This window comes from Centruroides sculpturatus, unplaced genomic scaffold, assembly GCF_000671375.1.
Source record: "Centruroides sculpturatus isolate CEXI.00-Female unplaced genomic scaffold, Cexi_2.0 scaffold618, whole genome shotgun sequence".
NCBI classification, from domain to species: Eukaryota; Metazoa; Arthropoda; class Arachnida; order Scorpiones; family Buthidae; genus Centruroides; species Centruroides sculpturatus.
Window position 1 is genome coordinate 19596 of NW_019385016.1, and position 12836 is coordinate 32431.

General features: G+C 31.9%; 1 protein-coding gene and 1 pseudogene across 2 annotated transcripts in view; both read right to left on the reverse strand.

Moving 5' to 3' along the window:
- Window positions 1-931, reverse strand: part of LOC111633467 — an 18726-nt pseudogene extending 17795 nt beyond the window's left edge.
- Window positions 932-1656: 725 nt separating this feature from the next.
- Window positions 1657-12836, reverse strand: part of LOC111633482 (lipase maturation factor 2-like) — a 15170-nt gene continuing 3990 nt past the window's right edge. Inside the window, exons 4-14 of one of the 2 annotated variants that reach the window (XM_023378063.1) lie at window positions 12153-12331; window positions 11937-12063; window positions 11720-11872; window positions 11551-11656; window positions 11371-11404; window positions 6194-6309; window positions 5080-5204; window positions 4904-5017; window positions 4722-4830; window positions 4544-4655; window positions 1657-2093 (exon numbers count right to left, since the gene is read on the reverse strand). In XM_023378063.1, coding sequence (XP_023233831.1) covers window positions 1932-2093; window positions 4544-4655; window positions 4722-4830; window positions 4904-5017; window positions 5080-5204; window positions 6194-6309; window positions 11371-11404; window positions 11551-11656; window positions 11720-11872; window positions 11937-12063; window positions 12153-12331 — 1337 coding nt within the window. In that variant the 3' untranslated portion in view covers window positions 1657-1931. Of the gene's footprint in view, window positions 2094-4543; window positions 4656-4721; window positions 4831-4903; window positions 5018-5079; window positions 5205-6193; window positions 6310-11370; window positions 11471-11550; window positions 11657-11719; window positions 11873-11936; window positions 12064-12152; window positions 12332-12836 lie in introns of both variants that reach the window. The other variant, XM_023378064.1, reaches the window with a different exon arrangement.

Here is a 12836-nt window from a genome sequence, read left to right on the forward strand (position 1 = left end):
GCATAGAGCCTTTACTACATGAAAATGAAAATTAATGAATACACTGTGTACAGTAATTTACCTGATAAGACAGACCTCAGAAAAATACTTTATGAGAGCTTTTATACTTTTATAAAGCTGTCTATAATGAAAATTAATTAACTAAGGATTTTTTTGATCTGCTAGGGTGTGCCCGAGTTATCCGGAGTGCCGGGTTATCGAGAGCCGAGTTTTCGAGGTTCTACTGTAATAACTTATTTATAATGTAATCAGAAAAATTTTATTTAAAAGTTTGTTTTTTTAAAAATACATTTATGACTTAATAATAACATTTAAGTTTTGCTCAATTCCTTTTGAATGCTCTTCTTGAGATTTTTGAGTGTTTCCTTCAATCATTGTGACTGCTCTTTTCCACTTAGGAGAAAAATTTTTATTGTCTTGCTGCTCTGCATTTTTTTTTATAAGAGGCCAAAATATTTCTATTGGTCATCATTGTGATATGTTTGGTGGATTTGTCTCTAGATACAAAATCAATTCCATGCTGTTGCAACTTTCTGTGGATCTTGCTTAGTGTATTACTTGCCAAATTGGCAAAAACAAACTATGATCACCATGCACCAAGCTTTCTTAAAAAAGGAAGAAGACTTTTTAAACACTCATTAATATAAATTTCAGCACTAATACAGGGTGTCACACTCAGGAGTACAACTTTAAAAATATGAATTACTCCCAAATGTGTGAATGTAAAGGTGAGCTGTAAGAACTGAACATACCTGTATTTATTGGAAAACAAGTCCACATTACAAAAGGTGCTGAAAACATCTGTGCACAAGGAAATGCGATGCTCCATACTTGAAAATGTCCTCTGCAACATGTCACTGTAGATGGCAGCAATTTCATGCTCGATGTTTGCTTTCAGTTGTTCGATGGTCCTGGGTTTGCTTGCATACATCTTGCCCTTTAAATATCTCCATAGAAAAAATCTGGGGGAGTTATATCAGGCGATTGAGGTGGCCACACCTCAATCGCCACAACTCACACTCAATCTTTCAAGATCACCCTGTCTCCAAAAAACGATCGGATCTCTTCCATACTGGCATGAGAGGTTTGGCACATTGCCCCGTCCTGTTGGAAGTAACCTTCTTGAAGTTCATAGTCATCCAGTTATTTCACAAATTTGTCAAATATGGACAAGTATTGGTCGGTGTTCACAGTCTCGTCAAAGAAAATTGGACCAATGATCCGAGAATGAGAAATCACACACCAATCAATTCTTCATTAAAACCCCTTCCTACCCACGCTCGAGTCTGACTCGAGCAAGGTTTATAGCGTTAAAAAAAAACTGGGCATTTGGGCCCCCGAAAAAAATTTTTNAAATACAAGGCACCACTTTTCATACTTTGTTCATGAGTGTAAAATCATGAATTAAACTTGGTGATTAATTTTGTTATTATTTATTAAAATTAATAATCTTATGTTAGATTTTTAACACACTTTTTTTTGACACACTTTAGCTCAAGATGAATGAAAAAAGTGTGCATTAATGATTAAATTTACACAAATATATGAACATTTGACTCCAGAAAAATATATTTATTTTTTGTGTTTTCATTGATTTGAAGGATTATGATCCTTATTTTTGTTTATCATGAGAAAGACATGTTTCAGTTTAAACTGTTTTGCATATTTCAAATCCTTTATTATGAGATATGTTGACTGTACAGCATGAAATTTTTGGAGATATTAGTTTAGGAAAGTTTCCATAAACAAATAACTCCAAACAGTAAGTATGCATGGACAAATTGGCTAGCTTCTCATTTTATGTGATAAATCATCATACAAGAGAATTCACTTCAGTTGTTATTGATAGAGAATTGCAAAAAAAGAAATTTAATATTGCAACAGAATGGAAATTTCAATACCCAATATGGTATTAATGTAAAAATTTACAGTTATAATAGTTGTAAAATAGGATAAATCATCTTTATGGTTATTCCACTACAAAATAATGACCAAATAAATGTTGTTGGATGAAACATTGATGCCAGTTTTCTTGTTGTGGTCAGTATCCTCTTCACAAATAAATTTGTAACACGTATCGTTAGTGATTTTTCCTATAAGCAAAATTATAATTCATAATTAAATTAATTATTGAAAGCAGCATTAATAATAGCCAGTTTATTAACAATATAATATATTCCTTTCAGTTACCAATTTTATTTGAATAATAATCATCCTCAAATAGTAATTTGTTCTTAAGGCTTGAAATAACTGCCCTCAAATAGTAGCTATGTTTACTTTTCGGACATTTTTAAAAACTTAATTTTTATAATGTATTGTAAATTTCCTTAACAAATACATTGGTTCCTCATACTTCAAATGTTTCACAGTTCAAACACTAAATTTGACAAAAATTCATTTCAGATACAAATTTATTGGGTTTAGAGATATTTTTAATATGCCAAACTGCTACCAGATTATATTGGACTACTTTTCCATGATTATATTAATTAATTTCTAAATAATTTGTCCTAGAGGGATCTGTTAGGCATCATCTCTTATTAAATTAAATAATTTAGAATATTCTGGAAGAAAAGAATCGATCTGAAATGGGATTCAAACCTACAACTCCCACTTACCATGCAGATTTATTGTGTTTAGAGATATTTGTATATATTTATACACACACACATATATATATAATGTTTACATATACATACCATGGTTGAGCAATGGCCGGTGAAGTGCCATGAGTAGGAGTTTATAGGACAAAGATGCTAAAGGTGTCCCCAGCCGGTGCCATGAGGATGGTTATATATATGTCTGGAAAAGGAGATCAGACTGGAGGCTCAGGTAGCATAACTGGCAACACATCCACACAGTAAGCAGGAGTTGCAGGTTTTAGTCCCTCTCTGGGCTGATTCTTTTCTTCCAGAATATTCTAAATTATTTAATTTAATTATAATTATTAAATTTAATAAGAGATGGCACCTAACACAACCCTCTAGGACAAATTATTTAAAAATTAATTAATATAATCTGGTAATTGTTTAGCATATTCACCTCAGAGTTCAAATTGCATATGCAGTGAAAAAAAATTCACTCAAAGCATAAACACAATCTATTGTGTGCAAAGCACTCTTGCTCAAGCACTACATCTGCTTGTTTTCAGTGCTTTATTTTTGGTGTGTTTGGTTATATATATTGTATGTTATTCATCAATTTTTAACAATGTTTCTTTGTTAATAGCTTTTGGACACTTATGTGTTGTATCTTTTAGTTCAAAATTTCCTGAATGGAACTTTTTAAACCACAGTTGACATGTTGAAAGTTTAGAAGCATCTTCCCCATACACATTACAAATTTTTTTACTGCTTGTATGGCAATATCCTTTCCAAAACTCAAAGCATAATATGTCTGATATGTTTTTCACTTGAAGACATTTCAACTTGATTTTATTCACACAAAATGTGAAGTAAAAAAATTTAAAATAAGCTTCTGAATAAAGAATACAATTTCACATTTTACAAACATTCTAATTATATCACACATCTATGTTCAATAATGACAGTTGTTAAAAATACACAAACTTTCTGTTCAACCCAATATAATCTTTACTTCTTAACCATGGCATCTGAGAAGTGTGTAAAAGCAGCAAAGTCTAAGAGGAAGGTTGTAGTATTGACAAACTGAGGTGAAAAAAGAACTTATGGCAAAGCATGAAAGTAGTACATGTGTGGCAGATTTGGCAGCCATGTTTAAGATGACAAAGATTGAAAATTGCATTTACTGGTGTACACTGTCATTTTAGTGCACAGTATTTATGTAATTTTTATTTATTATTTTTGTGTTTTAATTTATTAATAGGGCATTCACTTGTGTTATTTTTACCTTAAATTATGGGTATTTTCTGTTTTAAGTTTATCAATGTGGATATTGTTTAGAATCTGGAAATGGATTAATTCACTTTCCATTATTTGTAATGAGAAAAATTTAATCAGGCTACAAATGATTCGGTTTGAATGGCCTTCTAGCATAAAATCAAAATACAAGGCACCACTATATAAATAAATACAATACCTACCTGTAATAGTTTAACAAAAGCTTATTAAAGTTTGCTAAACTATGGCAGGTAGGTACTATATTAGTATAATAGGTAAAAATATACAATTTACAGTACAGCTTCATTTTCTATTTGTTTAATTATTTTATTATTAGTATATAGAACACTTATTATGAAGAATTATGCCATTTCAAATATAATTTGTTTTAAAAATTAAACACTCATAAATATTTAATACTTTATTAATAAATGGACATTGAATGGGTATGTGCAAAGAAAATAATAACTAAAAAAAAAGTATGTAGTTTAAAATAGTAGCTGCAGTTATTATTCAAATAAAATTGATACTTTGTTTTATAAGCTGTGATGATTAGTTTCATATTTATAAAAATAGTGAAAAATTCTATTTTGTGTTGTATTCAATAGATAGAAAAGTGGAAGAAGAAGTCTCTGCTAAAGAAGAAAGTTAATTTTGAAAAAACTTCTTGTATTTCTACTTACCACTGGTATGTCTTTAGCCTTAATAAAATTAATTAGTGATCTATCATCTTTGCTCAATGGTGGAAAATATTCTGTTCCTGAATCTCTCTTCCACCAATTACCATTCTTTTTTCTGAAAATTATATTAAATTTAAGTAAAGTCAACAAAATATTAACTTCTCTGAACTGAAACACTCACTCTCTGATCACAGTAAAATCTGTGTATTTATATTTATATAATGTTGCTCTTATATATCTGGGTGGTTGCTTCTGGAATGGAAGTAATTCTTTATCCATGAGATCAAGCACTAAAATTTGTAAATTAAAAAGGTTACTAAACATTTTAATAAAAGAAAATCTATATATAAAAATTACTTTTACCTTCTTGTTGATGATGAAGCAATCTGTAAACAAGACTAACAAACCAAGGATTTTCTGAATAAGAGCCAAGAGCAGCAAACCACATTTGCCAGTCTAATCTAGGTTGATGTGGAACTAAAATGCAGAAATTTTATGAAAGATTTTTTTTATGTAGATAATACTACTATTGTACTCACTGATGAATGCTGGTTTGCATGTCAAATTTCCAGGTTTATACAGAAAATGATATTCATTCCACCCTGAATGTAAAGAATTACTTCCTTCTACAACCAGTTCTGGCCTTCCTCCAACTCCAGTCATTCTACAAGGAAAGAAAATAATTAGTACAACAGTTGGTAAGATTATATACAAAAGTAAAGAATAAAATAATTAAATTATATTTTAAGATATATGTAGTCACATTTTACAACATTACAGAAGAATCTTGTTTTAACAGTTCGCTTGGGCTTCCGAAAATCATCCGTTGTTCTAAGAATCCATTATATCACAAACAACAATTTCCGACACACCCAGGAAATTATCAGTTATTCAAAAAAATTTTTGTTTTTTAACCCCTACATATAAGAAATACCAGTATGTGAAATTATTCAGTCTCTTGAGATATCTATTCTTTAACCTATAGAAACATGTATGCTTGTTACATGTATATTATGTCATACATGTGTACAACAAAGTTGACAAAAACTACATACTGTAAGCATAAAAAGAGGCTAATTACATATGCTCATTAGCACTTTGAAGTCAAGCAAACTTCATGATTTGTTAAAAAACTCGCTCATCTTGGTTTCTTTCAATGCCACTTTTCTATATATTGAATACAACATCACTTGATATTAGCAATGTTGTGTACAGTACATCCTGTTTGTTCATCAGGAAGGTTTTCATGACTTGGAAATACTTGACGGCCTTGCTAAATTTCAACACTACACTTGGACCAGCGATAGTGTTCACTAGGTGACGCCTCCTCAATTGTATCAGTCAGCTGACTCTCTTCATACAATTCTTCAATTGTACGTATCTCAAATGTAACAAGTCATCATCAAACTTTACAAATTTCCAGAAACAAATATCCCAAATATTACCTAAATGTTGAAAAAATGCAAAGTTTACATTAGATTTGTTGTAGAAAAATCCATTATTCCATACAGATCCACTAAAAGGAGGTAAAAATTACATTGATTTGGCAGGATCTGGAAAATAAATCCATTATTCCGAGAAATCCATCGTTCCGCGATCTGTTGAAATGAGATTCTACTGTAATTTCACTTCAATATAAAAATTTATTATTACCTTCGAAAAAGTCCATAAGAATTTACCAGATTAAATTTGTCAACTCGAGAATGCCAAGTTCGAACAACTGGCCAAAGATTCTGCTGGCTGCTCCTATCAATTATTGTATGTGGAATCTGCAGAGAATATTGGATGCTTATTATATATTTATTCAAAAGAATTTTCTTTACTAAAATCTGTATGACATAGGAAATAAAACTAAAAATGTTACTTTATGTACATATATACATTAGATATAGACACATAATACAACACATTGTATTATTAGATTAATTTGAAAAATATTTCATATATTCATTAACTGTAATGTAATAAACTTTCATTATTAGTGTTTGTGGGATTGTCTCTAATTTAAATTATATTGATTGTAATTATTACACTGTGGAAAATAAGAAGGGTTTGTACAAAAATATTAAAAGTCAAATTATCACTTTTCTGATATCTTTTGAGTGTAACTTCTCTTTGGTCTAACAAGGAAGGTGAAAGAGTAATGATTAGAATTGGGTAGATATTTTACATCAATTGAAAGCAAGAAAAAAATTGAAAGTTTTTTAAAAAACTTCGTTAACTTAAAAAACTCTGCACAAATCTGTTAACATTCATCAATGTCGGCCACAAATAGTGAAGGTATCATTTTTGGGCTGCAATTTGAAAAAATTATAGACCTATAAATTCTTACTGTCGTCTGTCTTTCCATAATCTCAAGAATGGAGTTAGATAGATGAAAGACGAGACCAGATATGAAAACCTTAGGAGCAGGAGGCCCAGACTAACTATATATGAACTGCCAGTTTGCACAAGAAGTCACATTATTTCAATTCAAATATTTTCTCCTGAAAGATGTTAGATAAATAACCAGCACAACTCTATTGGTAAAGGAAAAGTATGATGTACAGGGGCAAGCCACCACTAATTTGAGATGGAGAGCATATATTTTAAATTAAATAAATTAAAAATTGCAGCCCAGCATTGTGACAATGTCACAATAAATAATTGCTCATTTGTAATTAAAAATTAACATAATGTGCTATAAACACTAATTTCTGTTTTTGCAGATTGACAAAGGAATTGAAATAACATTCATACAAGGTGCATTCCATCAGTAATGCGACCAAATTCATAAAAAATCATTTATTGAACATATTTTTACAATTAGTCAAAAATATTCGAAATAGCACCATCCTGCATCGATACACTTGTGAAGGCAGTGTTTCCAGGTCTGGAAGGCCTTCTCTGGAATGTCCTTTAGAGCTGATGTAACATAAGCCTTCATGTTTCCCTTTCATGGCCCCTTTTAAGCAAGGAAAAAAAAAAGTCAGCAGGAGCCAGGTCAGGACTGTAAGATGGCTGTGGAACCAATAGGGTGTGGGTCCTGGCCAGGAAATTGTTGACAATGAAGACGCTGTAGCTCGGCACATTGTCATGATGAAGTTTCCACGTGTCCTTGATGTCACTTTGGCAGCGCACGTCCCTCCTTTTCAGTCTTTTGAGCACTTACAAGTAGAAAACTGCATTTACAGTGGTCCCAGCAGGTACGAATTTGTGGTGGATAATGCCTCTGACGTCAAAGAAGACAATGAGCATGGTTTTGCTCCTGGACTTGCTCATGCGTGCCTTCTTGGGGCAGGGTGACTTGTGCCATCAGAAAACTTGTGATTTGGACAAGAATCACTCCCAAAGGCCTGCTGAATTAATGTAAAGGTTTCGGTGGCAGACTTCCGAAGTTTAACGCAAAATTTGATAGCATAACGTTGCTCCACAAAATTGTGCAGGGTTACATAAACTCAAAATGGGGTTCACGGGAACGAACGTCCTCACCCACCAGCAGCTTGGAAGCAAATGAGACAGAGTGAGTTTTGAAGCTAACACCCCACGCCACCTAGCGCAGCAAGTCAGAACTAGATACGGCATATCATCGTGCCATGAAAAAATTGGTCGCATTACTTATGGAATGCGCCTTGTATATCTAGAAAATGTAATAATTTTTCTGCTTTGATCACTTTTTGGTGAGGACAAATGCAATAATCACTTTTCTAACAATTATGTCAATTATATTGTTATTGCACCTTATAATTGTTAAAAATTTTCATAAACACAAGACACACAATTATTCTCTATGTACCATGATTAAGGTCTAAATTCTCATTTCTATAGTCAGCTCAATGTACACTTTTGATTGATGTAAAAAAATCAAACACATACAATGTTAAAATGCAGCAATACTTTAATAACTAAAATGTTTTTGATTATTTTCAATAATCTTCCTCAAATAGAATACATAACAGAATGCCATAAGGAAGTTTAAACACTCACATTCTAGAATTCAAATTCAATCATTGCAATTGGACCGTTAACAAACTGCAAAAAGAATGGACAACTTTGAACTAATTCAAAAATAATATAAAAATAAAGTAAAATCAATACCAAGCAAATAGATAACTACAATAAATACAAAACTAAAAATTTAAACTGTCCATGCCATAGCCATCCATAGTGCTTCAAGTTACTTACACAGTGGGTATTCAAAAAAGGACTTCCATGCTGCCAAGAGTTAACATCCTTGAAGTCGACAGAATGATCATGACACAAGGGAATTGTGGATATGAAAGGCTTCTGTATATCATATATGTTGGAGATTCCAATTTTTTGGATAATTCTAGCTTGGTCCCATTCAACACTTGTAGATCCCTGATTAGTAATAGCAAATGCTGCTAATGCAGTAGCTGGGTTAGATTTCCTGATGTCATCCTGGTATTCTTTTAAATGCTGTAGTAGGGATCTCAAGGTGGCCCTGATGTAGCAAAGGTTGTATCATAACCTCTGGTCCATTAAATGTATGGTGTACCTGAGACCTACACCATGTCTGGAGGATCATTATCATCTCTCAACATTCTACAAACTGTGCTGTTTCTCCTGTAAGCAATGCTACACCCTATGGTGTTGCCAATCTCCTTAAATACAGTGATACCTTGGTTTTCGTTGATAATCCGTCCAAAAACAATTGGCAAAATCCAAAACTGATGAAAACCATGGCAATTATTTCCATATGAATCAATGTAAATTCAATTAATTCGTTCTACACACTCCAAAATACAGATAAAAAACACATTTTATAGAGAATAAATATAGTGTTTAATACTAAAACACAATAAGAAATTAATATAAAATGAATATAAAAGACTAATGTAAATAAATGAACATTTAACATGGCATTCGAAGGGCTGCTGGCTATGGAAACTTTCTTTGGTTCCATGATAAAGCTAAAATGAAAGAAATGTAATGCAATTCTTTGGCTTTTTTTAAACTCTCTCTGCCCTGTGGGCACTAAGAGGACCTCTTTTAGCAAACCCATTATGGGTTCGGCCAAGCCCACAATAGGGCAGTCAGGTGGAGAGGGACAGGGCCTGATATATCCAGATGGACCACTTTCTGAAAAATTCCTAGGAACATTTTTCTCTTCTGCAGTCGATCTCAGGAACCTCCAGAGCAGTAGGCTGCCACCTTGACTGCTCGGCCATCCAGCTGTCATAGAGCAGTTGTTTGGCTAGACGCTCAGAGTAATGCTAACACCACAAGAAACAATGCTAAACTGAGCAGGAAAAAGCATGGGTCGCCCTTTGTTTTTGCAAATTTGCAGCGAGGTCACATGGGCACACCGACGAAATCCAAGGCAAATTTTTCATTAAAAAAATCAAAGAAAACTGAAAACGACTATAACCAAAGTCAACAAAAACCAAGGTATTAAAGGGTTAATGTATGTTCTGTTGGAAAGAAACACAGATAATGATTAGGCGTTCTGTCTGTGACTTGCTCTGGAACAGTTCATTTTTAGTTGGAAAGCATCAATGCATGCTTTAATGGTCCTACATTTATAACCAAATTGTAAACCAAGGAACACAATATATCCAATTCCTTCTCGGTGCCTATTCAACACATTATGGCACATGTGCATTGTCACCATGTGTGTGTCAATTTAAATTCTTTACATTTAGTTGTTCTACGTTTAGTTTTGTTCTAAAGGATTAATGCCGTTAGTTTTAATTTGAAATCTTTGTTTGAAAATTTTATGAGATTGTGTCTGCCTGAGGATAATGTTTTATAGCATGTCAAAAGCACTTGCAAATATAGCGATATTTAAATGTAATTAACGCCTGTGTGATAATTTGTTCTTCTCTTGTTTAACCAAAGATCGGTGTGAAATTCAACCCTCAAATTCAATCCTTTATTCTGTCATGGACAGCCATGCAGTGTGTGTAGGCTCTCCTGATCAACACCTTAAACGCTGCTAGCTTATAGTTGAGTGGCTCATGGGAAGAGCAAGGAATGAACAAAGGATTGTATGATGGCTTTCTGTAAATGCAGTGACAATATCTGCCATTCCTAATTGTGTGTTTTATGTCCAGAAAATGAACCTCTGTAGATATGTGGATGATATTCTCACTATTTGGAAAAGACACCATACATAACATTTTATAGATGATGATGATAACCTGTATGACCTCATGCTGGAGCAGAAAAGTGACAGAGGGGCTCATTTTCTTTATTTTAGTTATTTTAGACTACCAATATTATGATTTATCATGATCATGAATCATATGAAATAGTAAAATTTCATTGGTCACAGAGACAAGAAATGGTATTTTCCAACCAAAGTCAATGAATTCAAGCAGAAGTCAATGATTATTTTCTAATCATTGACTTCTGCTTGCACAAGAATTCAAGACATCTAAATTTTTTCTTAAGTTAACTCTGATGTATCATCATTCACAACTGAATAAGAAATGGTACTCAGGGAACCAATCAAACTTCATAAAAAATGGACCAAATATTTAAATTCAGAACTCTTGAAAACCCCTAAAAGCATATTTTGTATTAACTAATTTTCCTTTTTAAACACCATCATCCTAATGGTAGAAAGGGGAGCCTAATGTGGGTGGGTGGAAGTTAATTCAATCAAAGTAGTCATTGGCCTCCTGAATGACCTTTTCAGTTCCTGAAAAGTTTCATTGCATTTGCTCAAACCATGTCAAAATTTATAAAAAACAAACTAACAAACTTTCTTCTTTATATATTAAATATAGATTTAATTTGCATTGAAAGATTTGTTTAAAGTTAGTTTTATTTCTTTACACTTATGTACCATTTATGATATCATGGTATAAAATACATCAACTTACCAAGCTGATACTAAACATCCATACTGCCACACCACTAAAAAACAAAGTTCCAATAATAAATATGACTTTACCAACAAATCCTCTTCCATTAACAATGGATCTAAAACAATTTTTATTTAATATTAAACTAATGCAAATGTAATAGTAAAAATTTCTTTAAAACAGAACAAACAAACTTACCTGTAGAGGGCAATTAATATATTTGCAGACAAAGAAAGTACACCTATCCATATTGTTACAGGCAGTATTTTTTTAATGAACACTAAAAACTCTCTTTTACTAAATGCTGCAAAAAATTCTTGTAAGTTGTTTTGCATATAATAATTAAAAAACAAAAAATGCTCCTAACCTATTTTGGATTCAATGGTCCAATCTGACAAAATACGAAGATTAAAAAATTGAATGGTCCAATATATAAGGCCGCCATATATCAATATCTCAATTACTTGAGTAAAAAAGTATCTCATCCATCTGAATGCTGTTCCACTAACACCTTTAACAACTAATAAATTTGATTAATTTCTAATAAATAAGTAAGAAAAAAGTTGATAAACCTATTAACTTACTATTTGATCTACCCTGAACTGCATGAAGTAGAAAATCATCATCCACTAATGACAGACATAACGCCATAGTTAGTAAATTGAAAAAATTATAATTGCCAGTTAATATTATAGAAACTTGAAACAACATCTACAAATATAAAAAACAAAAGTTAATAAAGCTAAAAAGTTAACAATAAAATTATAAAAATTAACAATTTTATAAATTAAAATATATACTTGAGCATGAAAACTGAATACACGCAAAGAGTGTATAGGAATGAAAAATAGGAATGGGATGGCAATTTCAATCACAAATGTCCCAACCACAGCCAATTTTAACAACCAAGTTGGAAGATAATGAGCAAACCATGCTAGAGAAGTAGGAATACACTGGCTTTCAAAATGGATGGTCAGTGCTGGAAAAGTTTTTATAATTATATTAAATTATCTCTCAGTGTTTTATTATTTTATTTATTAAGTTAATTAAATGATACATTTAACTAATACAAATTAAATAATAAATTAATTATTATATATATTCTAAACATGATTCAAATTTACAAATTAAGGACTGTAACATTACAAAACTGTAAAAATAAAAAGGTACAGTACAGTAGAACCTCGAAACTCGGCCTAATGTGGACTGAAGGGTGGCCGAGTTTGTGAAAATGCCGGGTTATCAGGAATGGGGTTAAAAAAAATAAGTGCGAGTATTTCCTCAGAAAATACTGTACTGTACTTGTATGTATTGTTTACTTGAGAATATAACAGAGAATAAACTGCCCGAATACCCTTAAACAAAGGAAAAGTACGTCCTTTATGAAGGCATAGAGCCTTTACTACATGAAAATGAAAATTAATGAATACACTGTGTACAGTAATTTACCTGATAAGACAGACCTCAGAAAAATACTTTATGAG